The following is a 17675-nucleotide window of genomic DNA, read 5'->3' on the forward strand; positions in this document are numbered from 1 at the left end:
TGGGCCAGATGGATGGGCCCGTGGCTGGATTGGTAAAGGGCAGAGAGCTCCAGTCCGACTCAGACGCCAGCAAGGTGGAGGTGGAGTACTGGTTTGGGCTGGTATCATCAAAGATGAGCTTGTGGGGCCTTTTCGGGTTGAGGATGGAGTCAAGCTCAACTCCCAGTCCTACTGCCAGTTTCTGGAAGACACCTTCTTCAAGCAGTGGTACAGGAAGAAGTCTGCATCCTTCAAGAAAAACATGATTTTCATGCAGGACAATGCTCCATCACACGCGTCCAAGTACTCCACAGCGTGGCTGGCAAGAAAGGGTATAAAAGAAGAAAATCTAATGACATGGCCTCCTTGTTCACCTGATCTGAACCCCATTGAGAACCTGTGGTCCATCATCAAATGTGAGATTTACAAGGAGGGAAAACAGTACACCTCTCTGAACAGTGTCTGGGAGGCTGTGGTTGCTGCTGCACGCAATGTTGATGGTGAACAGATCAAAACACTGACAGAATCCATGGATGGCAGGCTTTTGAGTGTCCTTGCAAAGAAAGGTGGCTATATTGGTCACTGATTTGTTTTTTTGAATGTCAGAAATGTATATTTGTGAATGTTGAGATGTTATATTGGTTTCACTGGTAAAAATAAATAATTGAAATGGGTATATATTTGTTTTTTGTTAAGTTGCCTAATAATTATGCACAGTAATAGTCACCTGCACACACAGATATACCCCTAAAATAGCTAAAACTAAAAACAAACTAAAAACTACTTCCAAAAATATTCAGCTTTGATATTAATGAGTTTTTTGGGTTCATTGAGAACATGGTTGTTGTTCAATAATAAAATTAATCCTCAAAAATACAACTTGCCTAATAATTCTGCACTCCCTGTAAGAGTTAGCTGTTGGTCCAAAGTTTGGCTTACACCTATCTCTCCCGATCCCCTATTAGATATGCATGCTAGTGAATAGGAGAGGGGAGAATGATGCTGGGCAGTGGCTTATTTCCTCGCTAAACAAAGGATCGGGAGTTTAAATCCAGAATGGGTAGGATGTCAAGGGAGAGTTGGGAGGCCTCATACACATTAGATGGTCAGGCCACCTCCTGCCAAAATCAGTGGGTTGGGCTTATGCACTTATATAGTGTGTAGCCAACTTAAAAGGGGTTTCTTAGCACATAGATATTGATGACCTGTCCTCTGGATCGGTCATCAATACCAGATTTGTAGGGATCTGACACCCAGCACCCCCATCTATCAGCCGTTTTAGACAGCTGTTAGCACTAGAAATTATAGAGTGGACATAGGTGGAAGCAGAAGGCTCCTTTCTTGTGTAATGCACGTGCCACGAGAACAGGAGTTGAGCTGCAGTAGGTTGGCACCAGATACTACTCAGTGGACAGAGTATTCTGCCTCCAACTCCGTCCACTGGCAGCTGCCTAAACAGCTGATCAGCGAGGGTGCCAATCTGATATTGATGACCAATCCATAGGACAGGTCAGCAATATATAAGTCCCAGAAAACCCCTTCAACTACAAGATTTATTCTGTATCAAATTTGCGAATTGTCAATGCATTTGTCCACAGCTACAAGACGCTTCAGATGGCAGGTCTAGCCCTTTAGCGATGGCTGTTAAAAACATTCTTGACATTCCACTTTGACTTGGTCAGCACAAGGGTTTTATTGATCTTTTAGATGCCATTTGTATTGACCGGGATGTCACATGATGAGTTGTATGATGAAGTAGGTCACTTGGGGGAACTTTAATGCAGATAAATTGAGCAAGGAATATTCGAGACGTGTAAACTACTTTGAAAGGATAGCATATTTTATAAAGGTCTACAATCACTTGTGTATAGAATTGGAACATAACTAGAACACTTAATAAATCAGACATTCAACGGTTAAATTTGGCATTTGAATAACAATATGGGGAATATTTTCCAACAAATAGATCCATAGTGATGCAACCACATATAATAAATGCAATTCCTGGTTAAGTCATTACCTGAAGCCCTTCTTAAAAGGGTTGTCCCATGAAAAAATATTAAACATTTTTTCAAACTAGAACCTGTATCTGAATACTTTAGTAACTGCATGTATCATATTTTTCGCCCTATAAGACGCACCGGCCCATAAGACGCACCTAGGTTTTTGAGGAGGAAAATAAGAAAAAATATATTTTGAACCAAAAGGTGGGCTTTTGGTGGGCTTTGAACTAATGGTAGCCTGTGGCTGGCACTGTTATGGGGGCGTCTGTGGATGGCACTGTTATGGGGGCGTCTGTGGATGGCACTGTTATGGGGGCGTCTGTGGATGGCATGACACTGCTATGGGTGGGGATCTGTGGATGACAGATAAATAGCATCTTATGCTATTTGACATCCACAGATCCCCCCCCCCCCCAATAACAGTGTCAACCACTGTGAATGACCCCCAATACAGGGGGTGGGGGCTGGCATCTACACTAGTTTTTAAATGGCAGCGGGGGCCCAGTGCAGTCATTGTATTCCATTGCAATGGGCCCCGCTCACTGTACTAATGGCATCTACTGTAACTTCAGGCAGACAATGGTTAACTATAGATATGTTCAATCCAGCACTGAGCAGCCTGTACTGACGTAGGAAGTTGCGCTGCCAGTGCCCGCCCGCCCAGCCTCCTGCCTCCAGCCTGCTATGATCGTAAGTACAGGCTGCTCAGTGCTGGATCTAACATATCTATAGTTAACCATTGTCTGCCTGAAGTTACAGTAGATGCCATTAGTACAGTGAGCGGGGCCCGATGCAATAGAATACAGTGACTGCACCGGGCCCTGCTGCCATTACAAAACTAAAGGCTGGTAATTAGAAATGTAGCATAGTCATTAAGTTATACAATGAAATGTATTTGTTTAGCGCCACCTGCTGTTTGTTCTTTTCCTTACTTTTCCTTAATAGCTGCAGAAGAAAGGGCACACTTCTGAACTGTGATAGGGAGAGAGCTGCAGCAGAAAAGACACGCAAGCAACCTGAGCTGCCAGCTTGAAATAAATGTAACAATTGCAGCAATAAATGGGGGGGAGATATCTAGATCTGTGTGAGGTACAGGGCTGGTTCTAGATTTGTTAGAAAGATTGTCATGTACTATATAATAACTGATTTGCAATTTTTATTTTAATTAGTCATAGGACAACCTGTAAGGGGTACAAGCAGGGCGTATATAGAAATCACTGGGCCCCATAGCAAGAATCTAAATTGGGCCCTCATTCCCCTTTCATAGCCCCTCCCACTACCCATTCCAGGCCTCTCTCTTTGTTCCATGAACTATGCTTGCTGCTGCGTTTTATAATATATGCCATCAGGGCCGGATTGGGATTACAAAACAGCCCTGGCACACAAAAGAGCTATAATAGATGCAGTGTGTACAGGTATATAGTATATACAGCAGTGTACAGTTATGTGAGGTACGCGGTATAATATATGCAGTGTATACAGTATATACAGTAGTGTAATGTGAGGTACGAGGTATAATAGATGCAGTGTGTACAGGTATATAGTAAATACAGCAGTGTATTGACATGAGGTATAAATTACAGCGTGTACCTCACATATCAGTACACTGCTGTATATACTATATATCTATACACACTGCATCTATTATACCTCGTATCTCACATATCAGTACACTGCTGGATATACTATAAATCTGTACATGTTGCATCTATAATACTGTGTAATATATGCAATATATATATATATATATATATATATATATATATATATATAAAAAATGGCAGCACTGACTAAAAATGTAGGTAATATATACTGTAGGTGCAAAGCCCAATGGGAATAAGCAAATACCCAAAGTATAAAATACAAAAAAGGGCAGCAAGTAAAAAAGACCGTTTATTCACCCAAGTGGTACAGCGACATTTTAGCTTAACAATAGAGCCTTTCTCTCCTTGCTTTTTTACTTTGGAGTGCTGCCCATTTTTGTAATATATATAAGCTTGACAAAGGCTCCATTGAGAGAGCTGAAATGCTGCATTGCTGTTGGGTGTAATAAAATCCACTTTTTTCACTTGAAGACCGGAGTGCTGCCTTCATTTTGCTGCTTTACTTTACCGTTCCTTGTCCAGTAACCATTGCAGGATTTGCACCTGGCATACCTATAGAGTGCTGCTGTCTTTTCTTTTCTCTCTTTTTTTGTTATATATACACACACACACACACATATATACAGAGCAGTGTATTGATGTGAGACATACAAGGTATAATACTGTAGATGCAGTGTTTACAGAAATATGTGGTCAGTTATACATTATGGTCACTGTGTGAGGTACATGAGGTAGTGGTCACTGTATCTGTCTGAAGTATTAGACATGAGTGAGCAATAAGTAAAAACAGGGCATGGGGGGGGGGGGGTAAATGACAAGAAGTGGAGGACCTCCTCTTACCACTCCATTCCAGTCTGTATGGATCAATGCAGAGCTGATTGTGAACTTCTAATACTTGCTGTTAGTGGTTGAAGGACCTGTGATGATGTTATCACAGGTCCTGGCAGATGTACCTTTCAAACCTAGGAACTACATCATTTTTGGTGCAGTTCCTTTGCTAGATCCTGCAGAACCTGTGATGTTGAAGATGATGTCATCACAGGTCCTGGCAGATGCACTGTTCTAACCTGGGAACTACACTTTACACTGTGCAGTTCCCTTACAGGACCTGTGATGACATCATCAAAGGTCCTCTAGCTTTAGAAAGATAGACAGGAGAAATTAGGGGACGGGGCCTCTCCTCCACTGCAGGCCCCTCTTCCTCACAGGCCACTGGGTACAAGTTTGATAGTGGCAAACCCCCTTCAAAACAATATTGACTTGTGCATTCCAATGCCATTACTGGTGCACTGCTGCCATCTAGGGGCAAGACCTTGCATCTATTTTGGACATTAATTGTAGGAAGATTCTGGATGATGTCACTTCCTGGAAAGGACAGGAAAGTTCTGGCTGAGAGGCAGAGGAGCAGAGAGGAGAGAGAGCTCAGAGAATAGAAGATTGCATAAAGTCCTGCAAGGCTACAAATCAGGATGATATAAGTTGATCATCTGCTTTGAGAAGAGAAGCTTCCTCCAACAAGTGCAGACTACACACAGAGACTTTATCCAAAGCAGGCCGCACTTGGGCCTAATTTGATGCTATACACCTGAAACATCATCAATGCAGGAGATACATCCTCTGCCCAGGAAGAACCAGAGGGAAACCATAAAGTTAAGTGTTATCTTACTTGGCATGTAATAGGACTATAAATACATATACATTGTGCACTGGCTGATATCTAGGAGTGCCTTGGTGGTGGATAAAGAACATTGGAATAATCTAGAAACATACTGTCACCGTTAATAACTGTTTGAGCTACCAGTTTGCTTGTGTTCCTGTTAATAAATAGGCGATATTAGATATCTGTACTGAACCACTTGCTGAAGAAGTTCTTGAGTAAAATATTCAGTTCTATCATACTCCATTGTGGTCTCTCTCTCTCAAGCTGGTGTGAACCTAAAAGGGATTACTACTATACTCCTAACAAACCCCTTTAAGGTTTATAACCTTAGTGCAGCCCCTACTTCAGTCATTGCCACTGGATGTGCAAGACGACAGTAGACTTTCACAATATTTATAAAGCACAATGTATCCGAGGATTCTGTGTTCGGTACTACAACTCGTTCACTAAAATAACAGGTATTGTACCATAAAGTGAATCTGCAACTTGCTTTCTCTGCTGATTACTTTCTGTATAATGGTCAGACTGTTTTCCTGAAGCAGAGCTCCGAAATGTGTAAATACACACAGATTTAAAATTCTACATGCTACTTGACTGCAACTGCCACTAGAGGGAGCTTTGGAGCTGTCTGCATACTGTCTATATATTAAAGTCAATAATAAACTGTACGCAGTAAGCTCCCTCTAGTGGAAAAAATATATATATTTTTTTAACCATTATAACGGTATATTAAGAAGTTAACTGCCATAGAGTCTTGGACTTTACAGTGACAGAATTTGAAGTCTGTGATACAGGTCTATGATGTGAATAAAATATTAAACTGTATCTGTCACAACCTTCCTTTTCACTGATTACAGTGGTTTAGAAGAAGATGAATATATGACCAATTAGAAGATACCGGGCCACAGTTCAGCAGGACCCTCACTGGTAAAATATACCCAAGAGAAGGAAGTTATAAACAGGAGACCCAGGCAGACTCGGAATCCAATACATTTCCTCAATTGCGTCCATATTACGGACTGATCCTTCTGCAGTCATCGTCATTTATCTATTCATGAATTCATCCATTTACCTTCACTAAGATCTTCCCTTTCAGGGTTTCCGGAGAAGGAAGCTTTGTTGAATCCCCATTAAGCACATTAGAAAGATCTAACTTGTCTCCCAGGATTTCAATCAAATACTGAGCCATTTTCTTTTGCTGCAGCACACTACAGTGATTTTCAATGGACAAGATGACAGGGTATCTGCGAAGGCACAACATAACAGAAAAGCTGTCACATAATAAATCCTCATTTAGCCTTTAGAACAATGATTGTGTCAGCAAAACAGAAATCAATACAGTTTTTCTAGCCAGTAATGTAAATTATACATAATAAAACATGAGAATCCCTGCTCCGGTATTACTACAGGACTGTTTAGGCGCTCTTCACATCACCTTTTTTTGCCTATTTTTGGTGTGAAGCTCCATATAGACCAGCTGACCCAATAAATAGCAAAAGGACATCCTGATACTGTATGGAATAGCGTAATCTACTATACTATTCAAAGCAGATATAAAAAAAATGATACCATGCATTCATTTTTAATGATTAGAGGCAGCCTATGAGCCCATTTACTGTATATGGAGCAATTATTGTGATGAATGTTCACAATTATGTTAATGATTTCTCAGTGTAAACGACCATATATTATTTAAGTGATTGCAGAAAATTCTCTTTTAATACACAGCACCATAATACATAGTCAGATTTTCTTCTCTCTAGAAATTTGTGTACCATGCCCACCACCATCGGGAAACACGGAGGGAGTGGGAATTGTCCTTTTATAAAGACAAGCCCTTTGCAGATTCCTAATAGAGCTTATGGAGGTCATAAATGGGATCCAGACTCAAAGCACCCCTCTACGAGTCTTGTTCTGGTTCCTGGGCCATCTGTGTTAAACGGCCAGTATGTAATGTTATATTTTGGCCGCAGCAAAATATACCACACCTGGTTTTCCCTAGAAATAACAGCGGATCACCGGTGGTTTCTTCTGCCGTAATTAAGCCAAACTTCTGGGACAGCTGGCTTTTATGAGGGAAACTCTATTTAGTGCCATTTTGTTTGTGAAGTGAATGGCATCGGTCATAGTTCATGGTTAAACCAGGCTTCCAGGGATAGCTTGGCTCAATGTAATGATCCTTTTCACTTAGCAACCTGTTGTTTCATTCTGGAAAATAGTACTTTTAATCTATAAGCAAATGAGAAGTTAAGTGCACTGAGGGTGGCCCAAAAAAACACTCTGTGCACCCTTGCTCCTCCTGATTCTTCTGCCAGCTCCTCCCTATTCTTTCTGATTGACAGAGTCAGGTTCCAGCATAGTCATCTCATCCTGTGAAGCAAGGAGAGGAAGGGGCTGGCAGAGGAAGCAGAAGGCGCTAGGGAGCACAGAGTGGCTTGGTCTTACTCTCCATTCACATAATTGCTCATTTACATATGGATTAACAGTACTTTTTCTCCAGAATGAAGCATATTCCTAAATGAAGGTTATCATTACATTCAGCTGAGCTAGTCCTCAGGGTACCTTGCATGATTTAACCGTGAATTTCCTTTTGACAGACTCCCCCCCCCTTAAGATGATGGAGCAGGTTGTCCTCCTCATCTACAGTATGTATTTGCCTAAAAAGGTTTTTTTTGTTCCTAGAAAAGAGTGACAATGATATGTAAATGTGGCAGTTATTGTAGCTCGCAAATGGCAAGTCACCAAGTTTTCTTTCACCCTAAACAGCAAATGAAAACATGAAGTAATGCAAGACGAAGGAACGTATCACTGCATATCTAAGCATATTTGGTACTCAGATATCTAAGGTGGCATGGAAATCCATGTGAAAGATATGGTGACCATAAAGGTTATCTCCCAGTTCCTTAGAAGAGACATTACTAAAGGTGGCTAGATCCTTGAGAAGAATGTTGGCTAAATTTCCCCTGCGGTTTTGGTGGGACATCTAAGTTGTATCGAGATGTCCTGAAGAGTCAGACATGTTAAAATCTTTTTGTTCTCAGGGGAGATAAGCTGCCACCAGTCAAAAGGACACTCAGCTGTCAACTATCTAAGATGTATGATCCCTTTAAGAACAGCTACTGCACATAGAGTTAACAACTTATCATTTAGGGAACATCTCAAGAAACTATTACTAGTGATGAGTACATTTCTTGAAAGTTGACGCTGAATCGATTTGGCTGAATTGGTTGGGCAAGTTTATTCAGTTACTAATAAATTTGACCCAAATCTAAAGTGTTCCAATTGCCCTGCAAAGTTGTGTATGACACTCTAAGGTCTCCTGGGACTGTATCCAATCCATTTCAAGTTCTTTTTGAGCCGGCGAGATATTTGAGAAGTTCCCCCAAATCAAATAGCCGAAAACGTGTGTTAGATTTGAAACTAATTATTTTGGAAAATTTGGGTTGAATTCGATTAATTTAGAATTAACTGGCTCATCTCTATCATTACATTTTTGCACACTTTTTTGTCACACAAATGCAAAGTTGAGAAGTTATCCTACTTGATTTCTATGCTTTCTATACACACCTATGTTCATACATTTTTTTTTTTTTTATGAAAGGCAAAATGAGAAACACAGCAACCCTTGACATACACACCATTACCGAGAAAACAAACATTGATATAAACTGAGGTGAAGCAAAAGAACACGAGTCATTATACTGTTAATTGCTGTAATGGACACAGGACATTATTGAGTACTGATACCTGCAGACAATGAGCTGCCAGTATCACCGTACAGAAGTAAACATGAAATCAGCTCCAGGAGTCTTCGAGACTCACACAGAGATAAATGTCCACAAATCAATCCCATAATTTCTCACAGCTTGATGTCCAGTTATGTTTTGGACTAATGTAGAGAGAATGTCCAGTTTTCTACCTCACTGCAGGAGACTGGTGCACAGCAGGGAGATGGGTTATATTAGAACCGGTGGCCTCCTGACCAAAAATAAAAATATACAAAATTCACAATAAGACAGGAGAATAAACTGCCTCTGGCAGTGAAGAAATGGAGTGTATGTGTTGAAATCAAACATATCTGACCTTTCATTACCGCAAAGGCAGATTGAAAGGAAAAGGCCCATGCTCAAGCCCCATGAGAGTAGGAGTGTGTATATTTCCAGCTCCGTAAAAAAAAAAAAAAAAAAATATGTATGCCTCAGCAGTATATAGCAAAAACATGGTGTGAACTTAGTCCCATATATTGTCATCCACTCAGGTGAATGCCTGGTGCATAATATTACATTTGCAGATGTCCAGTGACAGCTTCTCCCCAGCAATAAAACAAATCTGCAGGGATTTCAAGAACTCTAATGGCCACACTGTCTTCTAGTTTCTTTCGGATCTTAGGGATAAAAGCTAATAAATAAATGAGATAAACTAATTACACAAAATGTTCCTAATAATCAAGGAAATTGCAAAAATCAATTTTTTTCTGGAATGCAAATTGACGTCCACCTGCGTTGTCAGGTCTACTAAACGTTATTTATGTACTTTCAAGGACATGATGGATTGGCTCTTCATGAAACCCATGCAACACCTGAAAACTTCAGAGCTGCCAAGTTGAAATATTTTCTAGACCATTTGTATTATAAATCGGATAACATTACTTGAAAGAACCCAGATGTGTCATACTTACTCATTTCTGATGAATGCATACTTGTTAATAGTTTCAATGACGTCCTTGAACAGGATTTTGGAAGTCAAGGTGTATCCATGATGGACGATGGGCTCTCCATCTGGTCCGTCCCAGCAATCAACTTTCAAATTGAAGGGAAAACAAAATTGTTAGGGACTTTTTCATAGAAATATCTGACACAGCAAACACATGGACATTTCCATAAAAAATAATCATTTCTGACAGAGCAGAACACATGGGTTTCAACAAAGGAAAGCACAATTTGACAATAAGAAAAACATTTTTTAGACGCTTTGTGAATATGAGATATCATTATCAATTTCATATCCATATTATAAAGGTTCACCAGGGTCATGAATAAATTCCAGGCTTATAGCTACCATTTCATTCATGACATTACCAGCTTAGGACGACACATTTTTGTTAGAAGGGTCCCTTGACAATAAGTTGATCGGAGTCTGTCCCACTGTTGGGACTCCCAACAATCAGCTGTGCTCCTTAGAGGTACTCGACAGCAAGTGTTCAGTTCCCCTGCAGTGAGAACACAGGGGAAGCGGAGCACTACACAGTTTCCATGTTGGGTACTCCAGAATGAGAGATGCTCTTGGTAGCTGCTCTTGATAAAAGGAAAAATCTATGCACCAATCCAATTTCATCAGGTTAAAATAATACAAATCACACTCGGTAGGAAAATGTTTATGTGTCTTGGACTTACTTAGTGATGACTAAGAACCCCGCAACAAAAGTTCAAAAAACTTCTCTAGAAAGTTTTTTTGTGCTATTTTAACCTGATGGAATAAAAAAATCTTTATTTTATTATATATTTTAAGTCCTGCATATAGATATTTCATCTACCATCTTCCTGGATTTCTGAAATCTGACATATAGCCTGGTTTCAAGCACCCATACTAAGGAGTGCATGGTGAGCTGAAGCCTTAGTCTTTTTTGGTTCTGCTATTGTGATGGACAGCCTTTTTTAACAGCCTCCTAAGGTGTCCATCAAGAAGCTTGAAGATTTTCCAGCTATTCACAAGAGGTGATAGAATTCATAAAACATGTCTTCCTATGGCCCCCTCCCTAAATTGATCATAAAAAGGTGTGCTAGAATCTTGTTTCCTTTAGTCTTTTGGCTCTTCCATAGGTAACTCAGGGAGGATGCACATCCATGCACCATCCATAATTGGGAGGATGCAACTGGAGTCTGGACCACTTCTACTGCTATAGCGCATAGTTCAGATGATTAATTAAAGGAATTCTGTATTTATGCAAAATTCCCATTAAATTTAGCATTTACACGGCTGATACCTACTAGACCCATGGTGACAACTTTATACAAATGCTATTGTCTTCAAATAAACAGAAGGAAACTGTACAGGGGCATAGCTATAGGGGGTGCAGAGGAGGTAGTCACTACTGGGCCCAGGAGCCTGAGGGGGCACAAAGACCCTTGTGCCACAAAAGAAGACACCAGTATAATAAAAAGTGCATGCAGGTCAAGTTACACTTCTGGCTGGATGAAAAGGGTTAGGTCAAGAATTTGGCATGAGGGGGTGCTGTTTAAATTATTGCCTCAGACAGCACAATGGCTATGTGCTTCCTGGTCACAAAACACTAAGGGAAGGGAGGGGGCCCCCAAGCTGAACTCTTGCACCATGGCCCATGAGCCTTTAGCTACGCCCCTGCTGCCGTAGTTTGCTATCTGAATAATGTTTGATAGGTCTGTAATAAAAACCATAACATACTTTTATATAGATGATTCCTTTCTAGAACAGTAGCTAAATAGTCTCATATTTCTCAATGTGAGCGGCGTAGACGCTATCAGGAGATCTGCTAAACCCACATTTGCTATACTACACAGAAAGCTATTTTTCTTAAGAAAACTTGATTTACTCTGAATGTATTTAAGACAATACCACTTTACTGCTTCAGTTTATTGGCACGTTCCTAGGAAAAGATGAAATACGCAGGTCACCTGGAAACAAACACTCTGTATGTGTGCCTTCAGGTTGTGGAAACATCATTTTATTGTCCCCCCAAGCAGAAACAGAGACTTGAAGACAAAGATAAAAAGAGGTTTCTCTCATTGTTATTTTATTTATCAAGATATGGCAAGAAAACTTAGATTCCAAAGGACATTAACAAGGTGCATATCATTTTTTAATATTTCTTTAAGATCTGGAAGACTTCAAAAGCAGACTGTCAGGTTGATGCGACGGTTCCACCACCTTCATCTGAAAAGTAAATGTGGTGCTGGTTTTTTGCACAATTTCAGCACCGATTCTAGTGCATTTTGCTTTGTACATCTGCACCACTTTTCTCACCATTCAGTAATTATGTTAGCCAAGTAGGCTTTAACGGGTTGTCTCACTTTAGCAAATTGCATTCATCATATAGAGAAAGTTAAAAACAAGGGACTTAGTAATGTATTGTGATTGTCCATATTGCGCCCTTTGCTGGCTGGATTCATTTTCCTATGCGCACTCACCCGGTCCCAGCCACCAGAAAGGACGGTGCTTTTTCCTATATTGCGCAAGCACGGCCATCACTGCTGGATTGCAGGGTGGTCATAACCATGGAAATGAGCCGTGTATAATGTGATGGAAAAAGGAAGCAATATGGACAATTACAATACATTAGGAAGTGCCTTGTATTAACTACATGATAAATACAATTTACTGAAGTGAGACAACCCCTTTAAAGGGGTTATCCCACAGATACTTATCTCCACCACTCCATTTACACTGGTCACTTTCAGGACCTCTGTTCTTGTGATCACTGGGGGTCCCAGTGACCTTTAAGGTAAATAAAGACCAGAGATGTTTGGATTTTTGTAAGAGATCCTTTGCTTCTCCGGAGGTAAGCAGTATCAGATAAGCCTGGCCTTTTACTCATGTCAGTGTGGAAATTCAGGTAATCATGGTCAGACGATCACAAATATTGAATATACATATGTAGTTCTCTTTCTGGATCAGCTTGCCATACATATTAGATAGCTGTAGACTGAATGCTTTGAGCTGACAGTTATTGCTCCTGACCACTCCGATACCAATGCACACTTGGCCAAGTTTGCATGTGTTCTTAAGAGTGGTATAAGCTGCTGCCAGACTCCCCTCGTAGTCGCTTATCACTGCCCGATGCTTCTCTCCCTCAATGTGTTCCCACATTAGATGGTCAGTCAGTCCCGCCAACATCAGTGGGTTTGTTAGATATACTGTGCATCTAATGCAGATGGAGAGCTTTAACTAAATGTCTATCCTTTAACATTTTGTTCTAAATGTCCAAAATTACCTTCTAATTTCTTTACGTACAGTACCTTTATAAAAGGTTCTTTATAAACTGTCAACTATGCTACATAAGTTGCAAGATAAAATTTGTCACTAGATGGCGCCTAGGAGCTCACTGAATACATTTTATACCTTGAACTTGGTACTAAATCAGTATGCAGTAAACTCCCCCTAGTGGCAACTGCAAGCAGTCTTAAATTTATTAGTTAATATTGTCTATGCAGGTGGATTTGGAGCTCTGAGTCAGAAAAATTGACATTCAATGTTTATAAAAAAATATATATATATATTCTATAAAAAATTTATCAGGACCTACAAAGGACATGGTGATTAAAAGTGGACACTCATTTTAAGATGGCTACAAAATCTAAAGGACATATTGAGCCACTAATCAGATTTGTGGCTTCCAGCTAGATGTACAGATGGTCAGTTGGTCTTGCTGGATTTGAGCTATGTCCATCTAATGTGTATGGACATCGTAATTGAGGATTTACAGACTTAAAAGGGTATTTCTGTTGTTACACATTATGTGGATAGCACATGGGATTATTATTAGATTGGTGGGGTCCTACCACTGGGATCCCCACCGATGAAAAGAATGGTGACTCTATACCCCTCCAAGCCCCCCCGAAATAAACAGAGTGGCAGGTCGGGTAAGTATACTGCCACTCCATTCATCTCTGTGGAAGTTTTGGAAATAGCTGAGCACTGTACTCAGCTGTCGCCGGAGCCATGATTGACGAGGCACGAGCAGCATGGAGGCACATGCACCACCTGCTGCTCCGTTCATTTTGGGGTCCCTGAGAGGTTATTGGTCACTGTTATTTTGATCAATGGAGTTGCCAGCGGTAAGACCCCTACCGACCTTATAGTTATACACTATTCTGTATAACTATATATCCCATTAAAGAGAATCAGTTTGCATAGACTCATATCTGGTGTTCACCTGATTAAAATGCTGTTTTTCTTTTGTTGATCCAAGACTCCGTTCCCGAGATATTATACTTTTTTGTAATATGCAAATTAGGTCTTTGGTGCAAGTCGGGTGGCACCATTGCTCTTACACCTAAGCTCCACTCTTTTCTCTGGCCAGCCCCTTCCTCACTGCTTTGATTGACAGGGCTAGGTAGTGGCAAAGCAGTGAGAGAGGAGCTGGACACAGAAATGAGTGGGGCTTGGGTGAAACAAGAGCAATGGTGACACCCTCATTGCACAGACTTAATTTTCATATTAAGAAAAAGCATCATAATTCATTAACGGAAGCTCAGATCAACAAAAGAAAAACAGCATTTTCGTCAGGTGAACCACAGAATCATGTGTCTTATCAAAGTTTGATAAGGAGGACACAGGTGACCGATTCCACTGGTTGTTGAAACATGGCTCTTCGTATAGCTCAGTGGTAGAGATTAGCAAACTTCTGTTTCAAGTTCGGCGTACAAGGTTCGGGTTATCCAAGAATTCAGTTATGGATTCCGCTACCACGGACCATAAGTTATGGTCCGTGGTAGCGGAATCCATAACGGAATTCTTAGACAACACTAACCCGAACCTTGTACACCAAACTCAGTGGTTTTTCTATGGGGTCCTTGCATGGGATAAGGTGTAGGAATGTTATCAGTTTTGCTATTCGGTTTTAAACCAGACTAAAAATAAATTGCTAAATACAGATAAACAGATAGTTCTGGTATCCTTATAAAGAGAGTATAAACACAACAAAAGGAAAAATTAAAGGACCCTTAAGACCTAACTTTTAATCTAAATCGGATAAAAAAACGCCCTATATTTTCAGGCGAATAGAAAATACACAAATGCAACGATATAGCCCAACCTCCACTGAGCGTATGGCATCCACTGGAGAGACCCAGTGATGGAATGTGTTAATATCAGGCTATAAGAGCAATTAACTAAGGCAATGACAGAGGCAGGAATCAGAGGTCTATCTACTCCCCTTTAAGGGGAATTTTCTCTATCTAGGGCTAACTTCCGGTCAGACAGGGCAGGCATGAGGACAGGGAGATCCCACCATCAGGGATTGTCCCTGGGCAGAGGTTTAGTTAGGGCGGGTACAGGGAGAGTCTCTTTTTCTTATCCTCGCCTATATCGGATTATTACCCCAGACCTCTGATTCCTGCCTCTGTCATTGCCTTAGTTAATTGCTCTTATATCCTGATATTAACACATTCCATCACTGGGTTTCTCCAGTGGATGCCGTAGGCTCAGTGGTAGTTGGGCTATATCGTTGCGTTTGTGTATTTTCTATTCGCCTGAAAATATAGGGCGGTTTTTATCCGATTTAGATTAAAAGTTAGGTCTTAAGGGTCCTTTAATTTTTCCTTTTGTTGTGTTAATATAAAAATAACTCATAGCAATACAAGAGAAAAGCAGAAACGTTTAAGATCGTCATATGTATCTGTAGTTCCTCACCTTCTACACAGCGGCATCCAGCCTGTAACACCCAAGCATACATGTCCACACGGGACTGAGACATGAGCTGGTCACCCATCAGGTAGGTGTTATGAGAGGATGCAATGAAATAGTTGCTGAGCGGCAAGGTCATGTCTTGATTCACTTGATGATGTTCGGGATTGAAGATATCTCCTGCTGGGCTGCGCATGTAGTTGGTGAATCCTGTTAGCAATAAATCACAACCATATATATAGTTCAATATCTGTCAAAGACACAATCTCAATTTCAAACAGATCCTCCCAATGATTTATGGATAAACTTTTCACGGATGACAAAGTAATGAATTCCTTTAAGCAATGCATTCCCTCTGATAACTTTATAACCTTGGTCTTCACCGGTCAATAACCTTGTCACATCACAGTGTACAACAATATAAGGGATGTTATTCATGAGGAACCACAAGAACATACAGATTCTCTCATCTTAGGCTACTTTCACACTTGCGGCAGAGAGATCCGGCAAGCAGTTCCGTCGCCGGAACTGCCTGCCGGATCAGGCAAAATGTATGCTAACTGATGGCATTAGTAAGACTGATCAGGATCCTGATCAGTTTTAAAAATGCCTCATCAGTCGAAAAAATGCATTGAAATGCCGGATCCGTCTTTCCGGTGTCATCCGGCAAAAACGGATCCGGCATTTATTTTTTCACCTTTTTCAGTCTGCGCATGCGCTGACCGGAAGGACGGATCCGGCATTCCGGTATTCTGAATGCCGGATCCGGCACTAATACATTCCTATGGGAAAAAATGCCTGATCCGGCATTCAGGCAAGTCTTCAGTTTTTTTAGCCAGAGATAAAACCGTAGCATGCTACGGTTTTCTCTTTTGCCTGATCAGTCAAAACGACTGAACTGAAGACATCCTGATGCAAACTGAACGGATTACTCTCCATTCAGAATGCATGGGGACATGCCTGATCAGTTCTTTTCCGGTATAGAGCCCCTGTGACGGAACTCTATGCCAGAAAAGAACAACGCAAGTGTGAAAGTAGCCTTATTCCATAAGCGTTCTATTGTCCTATAGCTCAACTCTTAAATTGTCATCACTGGACTAACTAAATTTTACACATTATGTCACATACGGCATGCACTAAACTGTATGTTCAGTGATTGAATATATACTCTACCCATTCCTACTAGGATTTTTGAACAAAACACATTTACTGCTAATCTTAAAAAGTAGCACTTTTTTTATCTGACTTGTTAGAAAGGTACTTGATTAAAACTGTAGTGAATGTAATGTTCTCACCATAGACTGTATTTGTGAGTTATCCCCTCCCTTCTGATCCTCAGCTGTGTCATGTGACCAGTTTCTGTAGTTATTCCTATGGGAGCCTCATAGGAATGAATAGAGAAGTAACCGACTTCCTGTCCAGAGATCAGAATGTTGGTCACATGACACAGCTAAGGATCAGAAGGGAGGTTATAACACACAAATACACAGTAACCAGTAAGAATATTACCTTCACTACAGTTTACATCGTGTACTTTTCTAACAGTTCAGAGAATACGAATTTTTGTGGGAGTGCTACATTAAGCTAAAGAAATTACATGGCTGTGTGCTTAACCCTTTGACTACCAGTGCTGTACATGTACGGCTCTGGAGCGATAGTCAAACATGGCGCCCACTCGCACGTGCAGCGGGCGCCATGGCCGGCAGGTCTCTGCTGTTTGAAACAGCAGAGAACTGCGGCTAATTACTGAGGCGGGCAATAATGTCGATTGTGGTAATTAAAGCCTTTGGATGCAGTGATCAAGTGAGATCATTATTAAGTGTTTTACTTGAATCATATTCAATCAACAGTAAAGAGTTTAAGAGTTTTTCTATCCAGAATACCAGGGGCGGACTGGCCATAGACCCTACAGAAAAACTTCCCGGTGGAACAATGCCAAGGGGGCTACTTGAACAATCCTTACAGCCGCCAGTGCAGATTTAGGGGGTTTATTTTGTGCTGCTGGTGCAGTATTTTGTGATGCATTGTGGTATTTGTCTCTGTTGAGGT

General features: G+C 40.8%; 1 protein-coding gene across 2 annotated transcripts in view; it reads right to left on the minus strand.

Annotated features, from left to right (window-relative positions):
* PLCH2 (phospholipase C eta 2) overlaps positions 1-17675 on the minus strand; it is a 741045-nt gene that overhangs the window by 132085 nt on the left and 591285 nt on the right. For both annotated transcript variants that reach the window (XM_040427397.1, XM_040427403.1), the window contains exons 8-10: positions 15633-15836; positions 9925-10045; positions 6319-6490 (exon numbers count right to left, since the gene is read on the minus strand). In XM_040427397.1, the coding sequence (XP_040283331.1) occupies positions 6319-6490; positions 9925-10045; positions 15633-15836 (497 nt within the window). The remainder of the gene's footprint in view (positions 1-6318; positions 6491-9924; positions 10046-15632; positions 15837-17675) is intronic.

Source organism: Bufo bufo, chromosome 1 (assembly GCF_905171765.1).
Source record: "Bufo bufo chromosome 1, aBufBuf1.1, whole genome shotgun sequence".
In the NCBI taxonomy this organism is placed as follows: Eukaryota; Metazoa; Chordata; class Amphibia; order Anura; family Bufonidae; genus Bufo; species Bufo bufo.